The sequence below is a fragment of the Rhinopithecus roxellana genome, chromosome 19 (assembly GCF_007565055.1).
Source record: "Rhinopithecus roxellana isolate Shanxi Qingling chromosome 19, ASM756505v1, whole genome shotgun sequence".
Lineage (NCBI taxonomy): Eukaryota > Metazoa > Chordata > Mammalia > Primates > Cercopithecidae > Rhinopithecus > Rhinopithecus roxellana.
The window spans coordinates 66,019,010-66,041,420 of NC_044567.1; the positions used below are offsets into that span (position 1 = coordinate 66,019,010).

At 42.5% G+C, this 22,411-nt stretch overlaps 2 protein-coding genes across 2 annotated transcripts in view; both read right to left on the reverse strand.

The window, feature by feature from the left end:
• Window positions 1-2,882: 2,882 nt before the first annotated feature.
• LOC115894943 lies at window positions 2,883-21,212 on the reverse strand. Its single transcript, XM_030924108.1, has 4 exons — window positions 21,008-21,212; window positions 20,808-20,833; window positions 4,845-5,288; window positions 2,883-3,187 (listed from the first exon to the last, which is right to left on the reverse strand). The coding sequence occupies exons 1-4, from the start codon at window positions 21,210-21,212 to the stop codon at window positions 3,002-3,004; spliced, it is 861 nt and encodes a 286-aa protein (XP_030779968.1). The 3' UTR covers window positions 2,883-3,001.
• A 587-nt stretch (window positions 21,213-21,799) lies between these two features.
• LOC115894809 (TBC1 domain family member 28-like) overlaps window positions 21,800-22,411 on the reverse strand; it is a 44,226-nt gene continuing 43,614 nt past the window's right edge. The window contains exon 6 of the mRNA XM_030923298.1: window positions 21,800-21,866. Within this exon, the coding sequence (XP_030779158.1) occupies window positions 21,800-21,866 (67 nt within the window). The remainder of the gene's footprint in view (window positions 21,867-22,411) is intronic.

Here is a 22,411-nt window from a genome sequence, read left to right on the forward strand (position 1 = left end):
CCACTCACCTGGGGATCCCAAAATTCTAGGATTATAGGCATGAGCCACCGCGCCCGGCTGAACATGTTTCTTATGTTTTGCAATATAGTTAGGCTGAGGATTTTTCAGATATTCAAGCTGTGATTTCCCTTTTTTTTTTTTCTTGAACAGACTCTTGCTCCATCACCCAGGCTGAAGTGTAGTGGAGTGATCTCAGCTCACTGCAGCCTCCACCTCACAGGTTCGAGTGATTCTCATGCCTCAGCCTCCCAAGAAGATGGGACTACAGGTGCATGCCACCACACCTAGCTATTTTTGGTATGTTTACAAAAATGGTAGAGGTAGGGTTTCACTAAGCTGGTCTCGAACTCCTGACCTCAAGTGATCTGCTCTCCTCGGCCTTCCAAAGTGCTGACATTACAGGAGTGAACCACCACAGGTGGCCTGTGATTCCTTTTTATTTAAGTATTATTTTAATTTATCTCTTTTCTGTTGCACTTTACTATAAGCGGTAAAGAGAAACCACACCACTCATTCATCACTTTGCTTAGAAATCTCCTCAGCAAAATATACAATTTCATCACTTGCAAGTTCTACCTTTCACAAAATATTGGAACATGATACATCCAAGTTCTTTCCCACTTTATAACAATATAACAAGGATCACTTTTCCTCCTGTTTCTTTTTCTTTCTTTTTTTTTTTTTTTTTTTGAGACGGAGTCTCTTTTTTTGTTGTTGTTGTTGTTGTTGTTGAGACGGAGTCTCGCTCTATCGCCCTGTTGCCCAGGCTGGATTGCAGTGGTGCGATCTCAGCTCACTGCAAGCTGCGCCTTCCGGGTTCATGCCATTCTCCTGCCTCAGCCTCCCGAGTAGCTGGGACTACAGGCGCCTGCCACCATGCCCGGCTAATTTTTTGTATTTTTAGTAGAGACTGGGTTTCACCATGTTAGCCAGGATGGTCTCGATCTCTTAACCATGTGATCCACCCACCTCGGCCTCCCAAAGTGCTGGGATTACAGGCGTGAGCCACCGTGCCTGGCCTTTTCCTCCTGTTTCTAATAAGTTGCATCTTATTTCCATATGAGACCTCACCAGAATGGCCTTCACCTTTCATAATTTTACCAACATTCTATTCATGATGATATAGGCATTTTCAAAGCCAATAGATATATGCTTTTAAAAAATAGTTCACCTCTTTTCCTTCTGAAGCAGCACCGTAACTTAATTGGAGGGGGATACAATCCAGTCCGTACCAGTTGGTCACTATGGTTCCAAGCTTGAGTATAACTACAAAATATCTTTTTAAATCCCAAGACATTTAATAAAAAGAAATAATGTTAATGTAGTTAGAGCAGATTACTAGATGAAATGTATGACAGATAAGGAATTGCTATAAGCACTATGTTTCACTCAGGTCATTTTAAAACCACCATAATAACTATGAAATCATTGCATTGGGCCAGGCGCAGTGGCTCATGCCTGTAATGCCAGCACTTTGGGAGGCTGAGGCGGGTGGATCATCTGAAGTCAGGAGGTCAAGACTAGCCTGGACAACCTGGTGAAACCCCGTCTCTACTAAACAAAAAATTAGCCTAGTGTGGTGGCACAAGCCTGTAATCTCAGCTACCCAGGAGGTTGAGGTAGGAGAATTGCTTGAACCCGGGAGGTGGAGGTTGCAGTGAGCTGAGATGGTGACACTGCACTCCAGCCTGGGCAGCAAGAGTGAAATTCTGTCTCAAAAAAAAAAAAAAAAATTATTGCATTGAATTGTATGCTCCAAAATTTTCTTCATTCTCAACAATAAATGGAGATAGGCGATTATAAGAACACAATTCAATATTGCTTGAAAACATTCCAGTAATTTCACTGGAAAAATATTTATGACATAGAATATGAGCTTAATGATAAGAAATTTGTTTGCTCTGTTCAATACTGAATACTCATGTGAAAAGAGTTTCTTGGTTTAAAAAATTTATTTAAGTTGGGCCGGGCGTGGTGGCTCACGCCTGTAATCCCAGCACTTTGGGAGGCCGAGGCAGGCGGATCACGAGGTCAGGAGATCGAGAACATCCTAGCTAACAAGGAGAAACACCCTGTCTTTACTAAATTAGTAAATACAAAAAATTAGCTGGGCATGATGGCGGGTGCCTGTAGTCCCAGCTACTCAGGAGGCTGAGGCAGGAGAATGGTGTGAACCCAGGAGATGGAACTTGCAGTGAGCCAAGATTGCACCACTGCACTCCAACCTGGGTTACGGAGCGAGATTCCATCACACACACACACACACACACACACACACACACACACACACAAATTGTCAATGAGTGAGGGAAAAAATAAGACAAATTTTATGTTATACTACATACAATAGCAATAGAAATTGTGGAACAGATTTTACTTTTTAAATGCCGGTTTTACTTATAATCTATACATAAAAGGAAAATAGAATTAGGTTTTTATTAACTAGAAGCTGTTATGAGAATGTCGACAGAAGTCTGAGTATTTTCAAGTGCAAAGTTATTTACATTTAAGAAACAACTTAGATATGATAAATAAAAAATTTGTTGTGCAATAAAATTAGAGTGCAAGACAAACCGTAATCTGTACAAAGAATTAAAAACCTAAATATGTCAATGGGTCGTAAGTATCAAGTGACAACAAATGAATAGATTAATTTTTATAGGGCTCATGACTTTTGCTTATTACCTTTAAATGACTGTAAAAGAAAAAATAACTCTTTTGGCAGGTTAATATTTGGATTTTATTGATCGTATCACTTATGCCATGGGTCTCCAAAAATGTTCTGGGCTGCATGTATGTTCTGCATATGAATCTTGGAAGAATACTCATTTACTGTCAATAGTAGTTGTTTAAAGGAAAATGACATTTTATGCAGAATTTTCTTCTTTTCCCTTAGCATGCTGTGTTAGTTTCCTAAGGCTAGGAACAGAACAAATGACCACAAACCGCGGCGCTTAAGACGATACAAATTTATTTTTTCACAGTTCACGAGGCCAGAAATTCAAAAGGGAGGTGTGATTATGATTGATTTCTTTGGGAGGCTTTCAGGTAAAATCTCCTTCTTAGCTTCTGGTAGTTTCCAGCTCTCCTTGGCATTCCGTGACTGTAGGCAGCATAACTCCAGACTCTGCCTCCCTTGTCTCATGGCCATCTTCCCTGTAGGTCTCTGTATGTTCCCACAACCTTCCTGTAAGGACACAGCCATTGGCTTTACGGGCCACCCTAATGTATTGTGACCTCATCTTCACCAAGTGTGTATGCAGAGACACTGTTTCCGAATAGCTCAACATTCTTGGGTTCCAGGTGGACATGACTTTCTGCGGGACACTATCCAACATGGGAGATATGCATGTATTTTTTAGAAAATAATGAGTTCTGCCTCTGCTATAAATCCCCTTTTCTTTTCATTAGTGTTGATTATTATAAAATAGCATGGACAGTTGACAGAGCTCTCTAAGTAGTTCTGAACGGCCACAGCGTGGGAAACAAATGGGGGAGTGGGAAGAAATAAGATTTGATAAATAGTTTAGGGCAAGATGATAGAAGGGCATGTACATCATGCTAAAAAAAAAAGTGATTGCTGTTTTGTGGCGAGGAAGAACAACAAAAATTTAGAAATATTAGGTGTCTATTCTGTTGATAATGCACAAAAACATTCTGGGGATAATGAGCTGAAAAAGGTATATGGCTTCATGTGTATCACAGTGCAACAAGAAACTAATCCCTGAGACAGAAACAATTGGTAAAGGAGCACATTGGGGTTTGTCAAGTTTGAAGTTGAAAAAAATTAAGTAGAAAACAGGTCTGGTCAAGCTGAAATGTTCCTAGTGTAAACAAAATAATAGGGTGAAAATCTCCTGATATCTCAATGGGAAAGCATGCAGATGACAGGAAATAGGATTCAGAGTTTGCAACATTGTAAAGTGTTACCAGCCTTAGGAATGTTCTGAGAAGAAAAACAGGAAAATAAGGCCGGGCGCGGTGGCTCAAGCCTGTAATCCCAGCACTTTGGGAGGCCGAGACGGGTGGATCACGAGGTCAGGAGCTCGAGACCATCCTGGCTAACACCGTGAAACCCCGTCTCTACTAAAAAATACAAAAAACTAGCCGGGCGAGGTGGCAGGCGCCTGTAGTCCCAGCTACTCCGGAGGCTGAGGCAGGAGAATGGCGTGAACCTGGGAGGCGGAGCTTGCAGTGAGCTGAGATCCGGCTACTGCACTCCAGCCTGGGCGATAGAGCGAGACTCCGTCTCAAAAAAAAAAAAAAAAAAAAAAAGAGAGAGACAAAGGTCGTTGGAGTTCTAACTTGGTGTTGAATAACGAGATGGAGGAAGAAAAGAATACACCGACTCGAAGAGCAGAAGTTGAAAATACAGAACTTATGAAAACAGTTTAACTGAGGAACGTTGAGTGAAACAATAGAACTCTCCCCACATCTCCCTCTCTCGGTGGTCTTCTTTCCCACTATCTTCTTCCCCTCGCCCTCTCCCCACAGTTTTTTTTTCTTTTGAGATAAATAAAACTCCAGGCTGGAGTACGATGGTACGGTCTCAGCTCACTGCAACCTCCGCCTCCCGGGTTCAAGCGATTGTCCTGCCTCAGCCTCTGGAGTAGCTGGGATTACAGATGGTCGCCATCACGCCCGGCTAATTTTTGTATTTTTAGTAGAGACTGTTTCAGCATGTTGGCCAGGCAGCTCTCGAACTCCTGACCTTGTAATCCGTCCGCCTCAGCCTCCCAAAGTGCTGGGATTACAGGTATGAGCCACCGAGCCCTGCCGTGTCCTCACTGTTTTCTTTCCCACCCTCCTTTCTCCCTCTCCGACTTTCCAAGGTTCTTTCCTACCTTCTCCATACCCTCCTCCCCTTCTCCCCGCAGTCTTCTGGGCCCCACTGACTTCCGCCCGCAGCCAACACTGTTCAGTTCTGAGGTGGCGGCGGCGGCGGCAGCCGCGGTGGCACAGCAGCGACTCTCCGGGGTCTCCAGCTGGCTGCTGGGGCGGAGCTCAGGGGCCCAGCTCAGGGGCTGCCTGGGCGCAGAGACACAACGGGCGCAGGGACACAGGCGCGCGCACGCGTGGAGGGCTTCTAAGTGAAAGGCAGTGGGAGAGCTCGGAGAAGGGAGTGGGCGAGATGATGATAGGGGGAGAAGGCGGTGGGGAGAGGAAGCGGGGAGAAGAGGGTGCGGGGAGAGAAAAGCGCGGCAGGAAGTCGCTGCTGCGAGAAGGTGGGGAGATGGAAACGGGAAGAAAATGGTGGGGAGGGGAAAAAAACGGTGGAGAATAAGAGGCTGGGAAAGAAGACGATGGCGAGAGGGAGAGAAGAGGGTGGGAAGAAGATTGTGACAGACGTTGCTGCGAGACGGTGGGAGGACAAGGGAAGGAAACGGTGTGGGGGAATAAAACAGGTGGGTAGAAAACAGTTGTGGGGAAGGCGCCTGGAGAAGACGGTGAAGGGAGAAGATGGCGTGGGGAGAAGAGAGTGGGGAGAGGAAGAGAGAAGATGGGGTTGAGGGGAGAGAAAAGCGCGGCAGGAAGTCGCTGCTGCGAGAAGAAGGTGGGGAGATGGAGGCCACAAGAAGATGGTGGAGAATAATAAGCTGAGAAAGAAGACGATGGGGAGAGGAGAAGAGGGTGGGAAGAGACTGCGGCAGACAGACGCTGCTGCGAGGAGGTGGGAAGACGGGAAGAAAACGGTGCGGGGTGAGGAAGAAAACGGTTGCGGTAATAGGCCGGGAGAAGACGGTGGAGGGGCGGGGAGAAGAGGGAGCGGTGGGAAGGCGCTGCTGCGGGAATAGGCGGGAAGGTGGAGGGGGAAAGCGAGCGGGTGGAGGGGAGGGTGGGGGAGGCCGTGGGGAGAGGGAGGTGGGAGGAAAAGGTGCCGCCACAGGAACCGGTGCTGCGAGGAGGCGGAGAGACTGAGGGGAAGAAAACGGTGGGGAAGGGGAAAAAACTGTGCGGGGGAGAAGAAGGTGCGGGAAGAAGACGGTGGGGAGAGGGCAGCAGAGGATGCGGGAAGACCGCGGTGGGGAAGGAGGAGGGGAGAAGACGTTGAGGAAGGAGAAGGGGAAAAGGTGGGGAAGGGAGAGGTGGGAAAGGAGAAGGGTCGGGAAGGAGAGGGGAGGGAAAGGGCAGAAGGTGGGGAAGAAGACGGTTGGAAAGGGGAGAGGGAGAGGGGAAGAAAAGGGTGGGGAGGGAGAAGGGAAGAGGACGGGTTGCGGGGAAGAGGACGGGTTGCGGGGAAGAAGAAGGGAGGAGAAAGTGGCGAAGACGACGTTGGGGAAAGACGGAGAGGGGAAAAAGATCGGTGGGAGAGAAGAGGATGAGGCAGGGAACGAGGTGGGGAGAGGGGAAGAAAAAGGCAGAAAGACGGGCTGAGAGAGAAGACAGTGCTGGGAGAAGAGGGGAGGGCGGAGGGAGGGAGAAGGGAAGCGGGGAAAGACGGTGGGAGAAGGTAGTGGGGGAGAAGAAGGCAGCGTGGGAGAAGAGTTGGGGGAAAAAGAAACAACAGTGATACTAATGTTTAAACGTCGTCGTCTTGGAGCTAAAGAATCAAGTGTTGCTTTACAGTCCCGGCCTAACTTTGTTCAATAAATTCCCACTTCGAAATATTTTGCGATTGCAGTGTGGGTCATTTTTAGTACTTAGATCCAGAGCAGTCTCTGATTGTTAGTGACGGTGCTATCAAATTGCATGCTGTTCACCAGCTATAAACGAAAAGATCGCATTTCCTTGAAGCGCACTTTGATATGTAATTAAAAGACTTTTCCAAAAGGCTCACTGGGGAAAAAATAGAGGTGTGTAGCTTTGTCATTGAACATGGAATCTCTGATTTTAGATTGCATTTGTTTCCCCAGATCTTTAAGAATGTGGCAGAAACATGATTGTGAATACGGCATTCATTTTGTAGGGCAGTGCATGTTATTTTAACAAAGATGGGGTAAACTGATAATCCGATGAGAAAATGTAATTAATTCAATTAATTCACTCATACAAATTTAGGTTTCCTTAATATAAAAAACCCAAAAACAATTAAATTGCCTTAGTCTTTTAACGTAACTTCATGCTTAGAGTCAAGAAAATTTGTAAATGCAATCCTGTAATGTTGAGTTATGCCTATATAAAATACATATTAAACCTAAATGTTGCTTTTTTATTTGGCATTATAGAACTTCATAGAAGTTTATGTGTATTAACACAGGTGAACTTGACATAAACTAATTGGTTAATGATAACTATTATTGCTTGTAAAAAAAAGCAGTTAAATGTAAAGGATTTATATTACCCTACATTTTTAAAAAATATTTTCTTCTTTTGCATTCTAGTTTAAAATCCTGGAGTACTTACTGATCTTATTTCCCCATGAAAAGGCTTCAGCTAACTATATTGTATTTCCAAGGAAATGTCTGTACCAGAACATCAAGTGCAGAAATTAAGCAAAATTTGTATTTTAGGACAGTTGCAGTGGCTTGCACCTGTAATCCCAGCACTTTGGGAGGCCAAGGTAGGTGGATGGCTTGAACTCAGGAATCCCAGACCAGCGTGGGCAACATGGTGAAACCCTGCCTATAGAAAAATAAACAAAAAAATTAGCCGGGCATGGTAGTGCACCTCTTGTATTTTATTCAATCAAATTGAAGGCTTCATTTTTACTTGGAAAACAAAATGATTTAATGTACTCATACAGAAAATAATTAACCTCATGCCCAAAAGGGGTTCACTTACAGCACACGTTCATTCACACTGTCAGACAGTGGGTTAAATGTATCTGAGCACCGCCTATGAGTCAGGAACACAAGTCAGTATCCGCACTATTAACCAAGCTTTTCCCATCTGTTATATAGAGTTATATAGAGTAGCATAGATAATTTCACAGACTTCATCTGTTTAATTTGTTGTGGAACGCTAACATGACTTCCTCGTATATAATTATCAATGCTGCTCTTAAACAGATGTTGTCATCTGGATATTTACTAGGCTTAAATGACTTACTGCAGGTATGTCATCCATATCTAATGTGTACTATACTAACTGTAATAAATTGAATTATTAAGTCTCACGTGGTTTTAGTTTTAAATAAGCTCTTGGAAATCAGGCGGTTTGTGTTTTGTTTTCATCTTATTGTACTATGAAGTAAAGTGGATGAAGATTCTGGAAGCACAACTGCACCACCACCCAGTGAAAAGGTCCATTGTTAGTTCCCTCCGTGCAAGCTGTGGGTATTTAACACAGCATCAGGCATAGGCAACCTTTGCAACATTAAAACAGGAGGTTGCAATTTGAGTCATTCTCAGTCACTGACAGTCTCTATATGCAAATTTAACAGCATGGCCACCCTATATACACATAGGACAGTGTTTGGATTGGCTTTTTAAAACAAATTATATCCTTTAGCCAAAAAAAAAAAAAAAAAACACGCATGGTAATAACTGCAAGTCACCATGCTTTCTTAAGGAGAGTATCTGAAAAAGATACATGAAAACAAACTACATTTGTCTTTTTAAAAGCATTCTATGTTATTGTGGAAGCAACATCACAGAAAAAATGGTTAGAAAGAATCTGAATCAGCATGAAATAAAATATTTTGAGAGTTATTGAACACTGTTCATTTTCATGAAAATAGGACAAGGTTATTTAGCACAGGTATTTCTGTGATTGTGATACATTAGCAGAATTAGCTGTGTTCTGCGATGCTCGAACTTGCTCTGTGTGTGAAATGGCCTACCATTAATACAAGGAAATTTGTTGTGAAACATGTACTGTAGAATTAAGTTCAAAATCTATTTCTGCTCAAATCACTTAATTTTGTTAAATAGAACTTGGTTTCCAACATTGTTTTTTTGTCTCCAGAAAAGCACAATCTGCTCAATTCTTAACCAAGTGGAAGAGAGAAAATATTCAAGAAAGACAAAGCAATTGTGCACGTCACACTGTAGTTGAAAAGTGTTCTGATACTGAATCTATGTCCAGTATTTTAAGCTGCTTTTATACAGAGTGATCACTTGTACATTAATCTCAGAAGATTCTAGATGGAAATTCAGAGGGGCCCAGTCAATTAAATGTGCGTCTCCCAGAGAAACCCACTGATACTCACTTTCCCGTTTTCCGATCATTGATCAGATGGTTACAGATGCATGAACGATACATGATTTTTAAAAACAAGATGTTATTTAAAACATCAGTGTTCAGTGCTTGCATTTGCAAAGAACATAAATATTAGATGATACTGAGAACATTGCTTAATAATCAGCCAAGGTAAAATGTTCTGATTCTGAAATAAATGGAGAGGGTTAGCATGAAATTATTATTATTATTATTATTATTATTATTATTATTATTATTATTATTTGAGACAAGAGTCTCACTCTGTTGCCCAGGCTGGAGTGTGGTGGCACGATCTTGGCTCACTGCAAGCTCCGCCTTCCAGGTTCATGCCATTCACCTGCCTCAGCCTCCAGAGTAGCTGGGACTACAGGCGCCCACCACCGCGCCCAGCTTATTTTTTTTATTTTTAGTAGAGACAGGGTTTCACCGTGGTCTCGATCTCCCGACCTTGTGATCCACCCGCCTCGGCCTCCCAAAGTGCTGGGATTATAGGTGTGAGCCTCCGCGCCTGGCCAAAATTATTTTACTTACATTTGTTACCAAATGACTGAGTTCAAAAGTAGAATTGCTGAAGTCACTGGAGTTTGATACTTCAGGATTGATGGTTTTGGTTGAATTATTTAAAAAATCAAATAAAACTATAACTATATGGTATAAACAAACATGTTCATTTGTTTCAATATAAGTTAAATATATGTCCATACAGTATTCTTAGGTCAAATAGTCAGTTGAATGGTTAACAATACTACTTCCCAGTCAATTGCTTTGTCATTGTTAAATCTTCAAAGAGTTTGAATGTACTTTAAAATAAGATTTGACTTGTAACTTACATAAGTATGAATTTCATAGCTATAATTTGATTTGTCGTAAACAAATCTGAATGATTATAGAAAATTATTTCAGTATGTCAAATTAGTTCCATGACACCCGGTGGTTATGTAACTGTTAGTACCTGTGGGGAGGGGTCCTTTTTTTCTTAATTCTCAAGCCCATAAGCAATCATTGACAATACTCAATTCTGATTCCTTTTCTTGGGGCCACATAAAATTTAATCCCTGTCTCTATTTCTAGAAAAATCTAGAAATCTTCCTATCCTGAGAGAGTCTTTTGCCAGACAATATAATAGTTTTTCAGGGATGCAACTGCTTGGATAGGTATTTTCAGTTTGGAGTTGTAAAATCATGTTCTATCATCTCAACTATTCCATATACCAGTAGTTTTTTGGGACTGTGACATAACAATTTATTTTTCATTTTATTCACTTGGAAAAAAATCAAGTAATAACTATGCTGTTGACTTAGGAATCAGAGGTATTTGCTGTTTGATACAGAGTGGGAACACTGCAATTCAAGAAAATGATGACATTCTTCTAGACTGAAAAATGCATGTGTCCTGACCAAATAACAACTCTCTTTCTTGTACAGATTGCCCGGACACTCAGAAACTGCCTATTCAGAACATGGCATATCATAGAGATGAGTTTTTAACGATTTTATTTGCCCATGTTTTCTGATTGTTCTATTTCACTGTGAACTCTCAGTACCAACGATTAATAACATAATTTGGAGGCTGGGGTTTACAACTGATTGATGACACTGGTTACAGATTTCTTTATTCCTTCTCCACTCCATTCTATGCTGTGACAAAAAATAAGACATTTATAAATAGAAACATTTTATTTGCAGTATAGCATACATTCAAATTAGGTACTTGCATAGACATTTTGACAAATATTGCCATTTCTCTTTTAACACATAGGTCCTTAGTAAGCACTGCTTTGTAACACCAGTTTAAAATAGTTCTTCTTTTCATCTAACCATTTACAACATAAAAGTTTCAAGAATGGCACAAAGAAAAAATTATTTGTCAAAACAATATTATCAGACATAATCAAGAACATTTTTATAAGATAACTTTGTGAGGTCGACAGCAAAACAGATCACAAGTGAAAGAAAATTTCAAATATCGTCTTTTATGATGAATAAATGTCAGCCTTAGGCTTCTGATAAAGACAGACTAGATACCCTAGAATAATTTAAATTAGTTTTTGTATGTAAAATCACATTTTAAAACACATCAGATCCAGGCACGGTGGCTCACGTCTATAGTCCCAGCACTTTGGGAGGCCGAGGCGGGTGGATCACTGAGGTCAGGAGGTCGAGACCAGCCTGGCTAATATGGCGAAACCCCGTCTCTACTAAAAATACAAAAATTAGTAGTGGCATGCTCCTGCAGTCACAGCTACTTGGGAAGCTGAGGCAGGAGAATCCCTTGATTCTCGGAGGTGGAGGTTGCAGTGAGCCGAGATTGTGCCACTGTACTCCAGCCTGGGTGACAGTGACAGCAAGACTCCATCACAAAAAAATAAAAAATTAAATAAATAAATAAATATCGGAGGTAATAATATAATTTTTTTTTAACACTAAATTAGTGCACAGCCAAGAATTGTCAGGCTGAGATTTGGAGAGAGACAGCATCTAGAGAAATAAGAGCTGCTTTGCCCTGGAGCCATTTGTTACTTCAGATGGGATATCTACCAGGTTGTGTTAAACCTCTGCTAGTCTTGCAGAGGCCCCGGGTTTGGTCATGGATATTAAAGGCTGCTGGTGCATTAAAGCTGTGAGAAGGAACTAGAATTCACCCAGTCACCACAGCAGGCTGGCTGCTCTCCACCTGAGTGCCCCGAAAAGGTTCCAACTCCAAATTTTTATGAAAGTAATTCAGGACTTGACTGTCCTTATCCTTCTGGCATGAGCCAATAGCAATCATTTGAGAAAGGAAACATTATCTGGGCCTCTAAAGACGGCCAAAACCAGTTGTTCACCCACTATCTTTTGTACATTTGCTCAAAGATACGAAGGTCAATGAAGAAAAAAGACACTGTGAGAAGGAATAAACAGACGCCAAGGAGGAAAAAAAAAATGCCTCAAAGCAACTAGAATTACTATATTCAAAGACATGAGGTCAAGCTTGGAAATTTCAAGAAGAAAGTGGAAATTATAAAAGTGACAGATTAGGGTAAAAAAACAAAAAAATTCTAAGACTAAAAAATGTGAGGAAGAAAAAGGTGACTCAATAGATGAGTTTAACAGCAAATGAGACAACTGAGTAAAGAAGCAGTGGATTATAATTGATATCATAAGAAACTAACCAGAAAAATATGCATGTTTATACATACATTCATAAAGATATGGATACAAGAGTTTAAGAGTCACTGAGGATATTTAATAATAAAATCTAATATACACCGAAGAAAAGAGAGGAAAATAAGAATGGGACAGAAAAATATTTAAAGGCCCAATTGCTGAGAATTTTCTAAAGTTAATGAAATATAATAACCTGCAATTTCAGAAAGACAAACTCCTGGTAATGAAGCTGCAGAAAACCAAGAAGTAGAAATTACTAGAGCTTCGCTGTGATGTAAGATACTAATCGCTAGTCAAAAAATTCCCTACACAACAAAAGTATCTTTTAAAAACAAAGATAACATTAAAACATGTTCAGATGCGTAAAAACTGACATAATTTTTTTTATCAGCAGATAGATCCTAAATGAAATTCTAAAGCGTGTTTATTGAGAAGAAAAAGCAAAATGATCACAAATAAATGTTTTCAAGGATTCAGGGATGAACGGAGAGCAGCAGAAGTGGCAGATATCTTGACAATACACAAATGGACTAAAACAGCAACACCTTGGGGATATTAAATACACAGCACAGACCCAATTCACACACAAGTACAAGTACATGTGAGAAGGGAAAACAGGGCTGGGCACAGTGGCTCATGCCTGCAATCCCAGCACTTTGGGAGGCTGAGGCGGGTGGATCATGAGGTCAGGAACTGAACACCAGCCTGGCCAACATAGTGAAAGCCTGTCTCTACTAAAAATACAAAAATTAGTCAGGCGTGGTGGTGGGCGCCTCTAGTCTCAGCTGCTTGGGAGGAAGCTGAGGCAGGAGAATCACTTGAACCCAGGAGGCAGAGGTTGCAGTGAGCCGAGATCAAGCCACTTGCACTCCAGCCTGGGTGACACAGTGAGACTGTTTCAAAAAAAAAAAAAAAGGGATAAGGTCCTTCCTTGCATTTTCCAGAATAATGGTAAAAGTATTAATAACTATTAAATTTTGATAAGTCAAAAAATATATTGTAATTTCTAGTAAATTTGTAACAAGAGAGTAAGAGTGTATGAATTCCAAACCAAAGGGAATAAAATGAATGTTTAAGAAAATCTACATTCATCAAAAGAAGGCAAGAAATGCCGAGAAAAGGGAACAAAAAGCAGTCAAGACAAAAAGCACCTGAGAAAGTGGTAGGAGATTGCACAGCGACTACTATTGAGGGTAAATTGTGATTGGGGAAATGGCAGATGGGAAATTCTAGACTGTTGAGGAAACTTGATCTGGATATTGAATTTATAGATGTATATTTCATGATGATTTTGACCTGGGTATTAAATTTATAGATGATTGTTTCATTTAAGCAGTATATTCATATTTTTTGCATATGATTACAGTCTAAAACTTAAATTAAGAGTGAAAGTTCACCTTGCTGACTTGGGGGAGTCCATGTTTTTTGTTCTCATTTCCAAGGCATTATGTTATTTTACAAGTTAGGGAAAGCTTAGCGGATGGACGCAGTAGAAATATGAAGATGTTAGGAAATGCATGTGCTCTGAAAATAGGGAAGGACAGAAATTCATGAAAGCCAAATAACATGAGTAGCACAAGGTGGAATACTATACCTCGTAGCAGAAAAAAGAAAATTCTTATTTACATTAAGGCAACTAGACATTTCCTTTCAGAACTTAAACCCATAGTTCCCAAGGGACAAATATTGTGTTTCTATCATTTCTTTCTTTACATTTTTGGATAAATGTGATCCTTGGTAGCCCTTGACGATATAAACAAAATTTGAAAGAGTTGTTAAAGGTACATCTCTGCATGATATTTCCAAATTCAGAGGTTAAGGGAAAAAAAATACAATCGATAATGTAAGTAAGGTTCTTCTAGTCAAACATGACACAAATTTTAAAAGAGATAAATACACATTTTTATTAATTTAGTAATGTTCTCTGTATTGAGTTTATGGTTAGTTTTCAATTTTCTGTCAACGTGAATCTTTCTGGACAGCAAGTATGTAGTCTTGAAAATGGAATAAAAATTACAGTACAAAAGAATAAAGACAAGTTTTCAAAATTTTTGGCATCAGGAACTCTTTAAAATCTTAAAAATTATTGGGGGCCACAAAGTCATTTGATTTATCTGCATTATATGTTTAGGTATTTACCGTATTAAAATTGAGTCTAATAACTTGAAAGAAGTATATGAGTTGATTCAAAGCAATGATGACAAACTCATTATGTGTTAACATAAGTAACACATTTGCATGAAAAATTAAACAAAATAGAAATTAATGTGAAGAGTGATATTAGTTTTATTAAGCTCCTTAATATCTGATTTAATAGATTGTAGCTGGATTATCTTATTTAACTCCACATATAATCTGTTAAAATATGTTATTGAGTTTAAACAAGTGTATGGAAAAAGTCTGGTCTGACAGAGAAAAATAGAAAGGGAGAAGTATTTTAATAACCTTTTCAGGTAATGAGGGACAATCTTCTTTTGATACTACACTGAAAATTTTAAAGGGGTAGTTTCTTAAAAGTTAGCTGTAATGTGGAATCTGGAAACTTAAATATGAAAACTCCTAAAACTCTTAAGATTTTAAAAAGATTAATTTTACTCTAAAATCTGTTGTTCTATCTTACACTTATAATTTTTACCCATGCCCAATTTTATAATATCATCCATTAGACATTGTTTCACGGAGTTAAGCAGATCTTTTAACTGTTGGCACATTTCATTATACAATGTAAAATAAACAACAGCTTTGTTAAATCATGGTCACCCTAACCAGAAAAATCTTTAGGTGTTTGGACAGCAGTCTGGCTCAAGTAGTTGATAAAAGTTTTTGAAAATTCTTTTTTTTAATTCAGATTTTAAATTTTATCACTGACATATAGGATATTGTCAGTTTTTCTTGAAGTGAGAAGCTCACTGTTTTTCACTTTTATTCAGTCTTTAACATCCAGTAAATGTCACTTCTATTCTTCCATAAGAAATCTGGAATCCTCTGGGACTACTTTCTTTCTCTTATACGCCAAACCATTTTATCAGTAGATAGTGTTGTGATTCTTTTAAAACATATTGTGAATACTGCCAGGCGCGGTGGCTCACGCCTGTAATCCCAGTACTTTGTGGGGCCGAGGCGGGCGGATCACGAAGTCAGGAGATCGAGACCATCCTGGCTAACACGGTGAAACCCCGTCCCTACTAAAAATACAAAAAAATTAGACGGGAGCGATGGCGGGCGCCTGTTGTGGCAGCTACTGGGGAGGCTGAGGCAGCAGAATGGCGTGAACCCCGGAGGAGGAGCTTGCAGTGAACCGAGATTGTGCCACTGCTCTCCAGCCTGAGCAGCAGAGGAAACTCTGTCTCAAAACAACAAACAAACAAAAACATACTGTGAATCCAAGCATCTCTTACCGGTCTACTGCTACCACCCCTGCCCATCTGTCATCTCAGGTCTCGATTAGTAGCCTGTCCTTCTAGATGCTTTTTATTCCTTCTATTGTTCCTTTTGTCTTTCCATGAAGCCACCTAGCTGATTTTTCGAAAATATTTAAAATGTCACCTTTTGGCTCTTTGGCTCAAATTCTTTGAACAAGGGCAGAACTCGTCTTTTTTCAAAAAAATTTAACTTTTAAGGTCAGGGTACATACGCAGGTTTGTTACGTAGGTACACTTGTATCATGGGGGTTTGTTGTATAGATTGTTTCATCATCCAGGTATTAAGCCTAGTACCCACTAGTTTTTTTTTCCTGCTCTTCTCCCTCCTCCCACCTCTCCACCCTTCGAAAGGCCCCAGTGTTTGTCATTCCCCTCTATGTGTCCATGTGTTATCATTTAGCTCACACTTATAAGCTTGCCTAAGGATAATGGCCTCCAGTTCCATCCATGTCCCTGCAAAGGACATGATCTCGTTCTTTTTTATGTCTGCATAGGACCCCATGATGTATATATACCACATTTTTTTAATCCAGTCTATCATTGACGGGCATTTGGGTTCATTCCATGTCTTTGCTATTGTGACTAGTGCTGGAAAGAACATACACATGCATGTGTCTTCATAATTAAATGATTTATATTCCTTTGGGTATATACCCAGTAATGGGATTGCTTCATTGAATGGTATTTCTGTCTTGGGTCTTTGAGGAATCACCACTGTCTTCCACGATGGCTGAATTAATTTACACTCCCACCAACAATGCGTAAGTGTTCCTTTTTTCTCCACAACGCTGCCAGCATCTGTTATTTTTTGACTTTTTAGTAATAGCCATTCTGATTAGTGTGAGGTAGCATCTCATTGTGGTTTTGATTTGCATTTCTCTAATGATCAGTGATGTTTTCCAAAAGAAAAGTCATTTTTCTTGCATTGTTGAGCTGATTACCATCAGTTCCAAACCTCCTCCCTTTACCCTGCTTGCTGGCTTTGCCTTGTCTGCGGCACGGTGTGAAACTTCATCTGTAGCATCTGCTAGAGGGACGCTGGAGAAGATTGGGGCTCCTTCTAGTTCTGAGTGTTTCTCTTACCTTTCCCTTGTGGGGGACAGCAGCCAACAGTGGCCAATCATCTCTCTGGGGACAGAGCAGGTCACAGGCAGCACCTAGGGGAGCAGCTTCCCAGTGTTTTGTCAGTGTAGAAACTCAGCAAAATTCTCTGCTGTCAAGCAGGCCACATCCTCATCCTCTCCAAGGAGGTCTAGCACTCAGCTCTGGTGTGTGTGGGAGATTCTTCCAGGTTTGTTTCTTCCTGCAGTGCTTGCCTGAAGCCCTGGAGAGTGCAGTGGCAGCTCCCTGATTTTGCTGTCCCTATTTTGTGTGTGTGTTTGCTTTGCCTTTCACAAGCTTGTCCAACGCACAACCCAGGGCTGGTTTGAATGAGGCCCAACACAAACTTGTAAACTTTCTTAAAACACTATGAGCTTTTTGGCTGGGTGGCAGTGGTTCACGCCTGTAATCCCAGCACTTTGGGTGGCCGAGGCAGGCAGATCACCTGAGTTCAGGAGTTCAAGACCAGCCTGGCCAACATGGTGAAAACCTGTCTCTCTACTAAAAGTACAAAAATTAGCCAGGTGTGGTGGCACATGCCTGTAATCCCACCTACTAAGGTGGCTGAGGCACAAGAATTGATTGAGTCTGGAGGCAGAGTTGCAGTCAGCAGATTTCATGCCACTACACTCCAGCCTGGGTGACAGAGTAAGACTCTGTCTCAAAAAACAAAACAACAGGCTGGGTACAGTGGCTCATGCCTGTAATCCCAGAACTTTGGAAGGCTGAGCCGGGCAGATCACGAGGTCAAGAGATCAAAACCATCCTGGCCAACATGGTGAAACCTCGTCTTTACTAAAAAGACAAAAATTAACTGGGCGTGTGACTGTAGTTCGAGCTACTCAGGAGGCTGAGGCAGGAGAATTGCTTAAACCCAGGAAGCGGAGGTTGCAGTGAGTTGAGATGATGCCACCGCACTCTAGTCTGGCAACAGGGCAAGACTCCATCTCAAAAAAAAAAAAAAAAAAAAAAAAAAAGAATAAGAACAACAAAAACCCAAAACGAAAAAACACTATGGGGTTTTCCTGTGACTTTTTTTTTTTTTTTTAGCTTATTAGCCATCATTAGTGTTCGTGTATTTTATGTGTGACCTGAGACAATTCTTCCAGTGTGGCCCAGGGAAGCCAAAAGATTGGACACCCCTGCTTTAAGAGATAATTCCCTGAAATAGTTAACAGTTATTTACTTTCAATTTTCCTTATTCAAATTACTGTGCAGTTTCAGTCTCCTGGTTGGACAGTAACTGACCACAATGTCTTCCAAGGCCCTGCATGATTTAGTTCGTGGCATTGCTCTGAAACTGTCGTCTACCATCCTCCCCTTGTGCACTTTGCTCTGGCCTCACTGATGGACACGTTCTTCCTAGAATATCCTCCTTCTTAGATTTGTCTTACTTTTTGCCTAGAATCTTCTTCTTGCTATTCAAATGCCTCATTAGCAGAATTTTCCACATATGGTATAAAATAGTGCTTCCAATACAACACTTCCTCTCTAGCCTGCTTCATTTTTCATAAAAGTTCTTGTCACCACATGACATGTTACAGTCATTTATTTCCTGTCTGTCTGACTCTTCTCACTGGAAAGTTATGTCTTTGACAGCATACACAGTCTGTTTTGTTCCTGGTTAATCCTTGTGCCTGCACCTCCATATAACCTAGCACATAGTAGACAAACGACTGAGAGTTAATGAATAAATGAAGTAGTATACTTCCTAGATGAGAAAACTCAGACTCAAAAGTGATAAGTACCAAATCAGTATAACATAAAAAGTTAGGAAGTTAAGCTCTTTGGGGAGAAATGTGGGTTTAAATGTGAGTTTTGCTATGTCCTACTAGTGTAACTTACATATATTTCTTAAATTCTCTGTGCCTCATTTTCCTTATCTGAAAAATGTGGATTATAATGGTAACCAATTTATACTGTGGCTATATAAATACATTATGTATGTAATATGTCTAGTACAGTGCTTGACACAAATTAACAATTCCACATATTTAGTTATTTGTACAATTATCTGTAGCTGCAAAACTATAAATGCAGTCTCGTCATCTTTCTGGAGAGATAGCAAGAGAAAGGTTAAGTTTATAAAATGCCTAAACAATAAAAACTATATTATTGAAGTAAAATGCCTAAACAAGGGCTGCTTTTAATATCAACTAATTAGTAGCTGCCTGATAGTAAGAACTAACTCTAAAATCAAGTAGACAAGAAAATGGTTGAGAAGGCTGACCGAATCCTATACTATACTGCATGTGGAATAACCGTGTCACAGCAGTGATGCCATATTGCTTTTCTTTAATTGAATCGTGGCATCACAGATGAGAACCAAGGGACTGGATAGATCATAGATAGATAGGTACACACATACATGCAAACATTCATACATATCTACATATGTAGATAGATACATCCATATATGAATTCATACATGGGTAGAGAGATTTTTTAAAACTGCTGAACCCAAATCCAGTGATCTATGAAAGTGAAGGACAAATACAGTTATATAAAGAGTCTTTCAATGAATTTTCAGTAGATATAGATCTTTTTGTGCTGAAACAGAGGATCACTGTTGCCTTTCTTTTGTAAACACAGGTCTATGACTGGCTAAAGCGATTATATGAAAACTGAGCATTTTCTTTTTTTTTTGAGACGGAGTCTCGCTCTGTCTCCCAGGCTGGAGTGCAGTGGCTGGATCTCAGCTCACTGCAGACTCCGCCTCCCGGGTTCACGCCATTCTCCTGCCTCAGCCTCCCGAGTACCTGGGACTACAGGCGCCCGCCACCTCACCTGGCTAGTTTTTTTTTTTTGTATTTTTTAGTAGAGACGGGGTTTCACCGTGTTAGCCAGGGTGGTCTCGATCTTCTGACCTCGTGATCCGCCCGCCTCGGCCTCCCAAAGTGCTGGGATTACAGGCTTGAGCCACCGCGCCCGGCCTGAGCATTTTCATTCTGTATCTAGTTTTAGAAATTGAGGAAAATGTCTATTGCGAAATATTAAAGTTTCTGAACTTAGTTTACCTTTGAAAATAGTGTTGTGTGCCCTTTGAAGGTAACTGGTATTTTATTTTGGTTAAATATTTTCTAGCAGAACCCTGAGTCAAGTTGCTTTGATATTTCCATATCAGCCTCCTGAGTAGCTGGGACCACAGGCATACACCCCCACGCAAGGCTAATTTTGATATTTTTTGTAGGGACAGGGTTTTGTCATGTTGATCAGGCTTGTCTCAAACTTCTGACCTCGAGCAATCTGCCCACCTCAGCCTCCATGGATCATGGAGAGAACTTTTCACCATTCTGCATTATTTTGTTTGCTGCCTGGCGTCTCCTCAGGAGCCACCTGGGTTCTGGCCCCAAATGCCCCAGCCCAGCCCAGGGGAATCTGGGAGGTGCTCAATCCATAATGCTGGCTGCTCCCTGGGCAGAAGAGCCCTTGGTGGCTCTGTCAGCCCACCTGGGTGACCCTGGCCTCTGCCCTGGGGAAGCTCCCATCCCTCTGGATTGCCCATCTCCCCTAGGACCCCTGCAGCCCCCGAAACGCCTTGACACTGAATCGTTCTCTAAATACACGTGCCTTGACTCCATATCGCTCTCTAAACATCATGTGGGGACCTCTTGCCCTTCTTCATGACCTGTAGGGCAGGGCCAAGAGGAGGAAGCAGCCTCAGAACACACAAAAGACTCCCTGCTCCAAACGGCAGTCATCCCACCATCAGCACTTCTGGAAGGAAAGGAGGAAGGTTTCCTTCTGTAGAAAGCTCCTTTTTTGCCTTGTTTCTGAAAGCTGGGAGGGTCAGCAGAGCCCAGTGCACCTGTGGTGCCTGAGTCACTGTCTGTGCCCAGGATATGCGTCTGACCACAGCCCCCACCCCCAACCCGGGCTCAATGTTCCCTCCAGCTGGAGTCCTGGGCTCCTGACATGGCCTGACCTGTTTGTCCTGCCCTGGCCCAGTATGGGAGGGCCTTATCTTGTATCCTCCCGGGTTCTTAGCCTTGACTTCCTCAATGTCTAGAAGGAGTGAGCACGCCCAGTCCCTCACCGGTAGGGGGAATTCCTCTGTAAACCCTGCGAGACAGAAACAGACAAAATGCTTTAGTGAGACAGGACATGGGGCAACTCAGGGAGGATCAGAGCCTGAGGGTTCTGGAAGTCTCCAGCCTTTTTCGGGTCCCAGGGAGAGGCAGACCACTCCCTAACAATTGAAAGTGTGAAGAAGCACTCAGGGTTGTGCACTCTGACCTGGACCTATTCCTTTATTCGGGTCACCAGGACACGTCCCTACCCCTGAGCTAGGGGTGGCCCAGGTCCTGGTATTAGGTTTTCTCCTAGAAAGGCGATGCTTGCATGGATGGGCAAAATGCTGGCAGCCAGGCCTGGTGTCCTCTGGGTGGGGACAGGGTGCCACCCACCCGCTGAGAGGCAGACGGTGCCAGGTCACGGCCATGGGCGCCTGTCTCCTGGCTCTGTAGAGAGCAGTCATGGGGCCACTCCCTCCCCATGTTACTTTTTGCCGTTCTTATATTTTGGCCAGTCTCCAAGCATCTTCAGCCACTTGTCAATGGTTTTATTTCCTGATCTCTTTGCTATCAAATGAGCCAGGATGGAGTTAGCGGAGGTGTCTGGCCTCTGGCAGCAGCCTATGGATGCTGGGTCCTGGGCTCCAGGAACTGGAAGGAGCCAGGAAAGGGCAAACCCTGGGGGACTGAGACCCTCTGATAGAACGGGCATCAGCTGCCTGGACTCCTGATAGCAGGACTCAGCATCTTCAGACCACAAAAAGCTTGAGTTATGGTTGTTTCCAATCCTTCAGCTGGGGTCCTGGAATAAGAAGGCAGTGACTTCTGAGCAAGACTGTGGTTCTTAGTTTGGGTTTTGATTGAACCACCATGGAGACAGAATCTTGGGTTCAGGTGGAGCAGGAACTGCCATTTCTCCCAGTGACAGTGTCACTCCCAGTCACCACAACTTCGGCCCACAGGCTGCCCCCTAAGCCTTGCCCACCAGCTCTGATTCCCTGTCCCTGGGGCAGCCTCACACGCAGCAGGCACAGGCTCTTATCTTCACCTCCAGGGCACTGACAGGAACCAGCTTCGTCTCACTGTAAGGCAACTCAGACAGAGGTGAGGACATGCCCGGGCCAGGAACCGTCTCCCTCCCTGAGAGGGCCCCAGCCCCTCCCATCCACCCTAAGTCTCAGCCCAGAGGAAGGCACAGGGAAGGAAGGCAAGGCCTCCCTGCGGAGCTGGGCACATGGTCCCCATGAGAACCCTGGAAAAGAAGGAGTGCGAGGCTGGCCTGGTGGGGGCCACTCGGGGCCCGTGAGGGGCCTCAGGCTGCACAATGGGAATGCCCCTCCTGGGCTGGAGGCAGCACCTTCTGTGGGAGCTGAGAAAGTCCAGTCCTGAGACAGGATGGGTGCCACCTAGGGTGGGTGGCTGAGCCCTGACTAACAGCAGTGCCTTGGGAGTGACCACATCACCTACCAGAGTCCAGGGAGCCTGGCCTGAGAGCTGCCCAGTGCTCAGAGGATGCACCTGGAGCCCGTCCCACCCGACACTCCCCACAGGCCTTGCAGGGTCTGACCTCCCAGTGTGCACCTGTCTCTCCCTGCAGCCTGGCCGTTGACCCTGGCTGTTGCCCATC

What these genes read in the sequence shown, in the direction of transcription:
- LOC115894943 (XM_030924108.1), bottom strand. Translation starts at nt 21,212, where the DNA reads ATGGCCGTGACCTGGCACCGTCTGCCTCTCAGCGGGTGGGTGGCACCC. An exon ending in GAATAAAGGAATAGGTCCAG is followed by an intron (nt 20,834 to 21,007) that starts GTCAGAGTGCAC and finishes TCTGTCTCGCAG; the next exon opens with GGTTTACAGAGGAATTCCCC. An exon ending in GGGAGGAGGGTATGGAGAAG is followed by an intron (nt 3,188 to 4,844) that starts GTAGGAAAGAAC and finishes GTGTCCTTACAG; the next exon opens with GAAGGTTGTGGGAACATACA.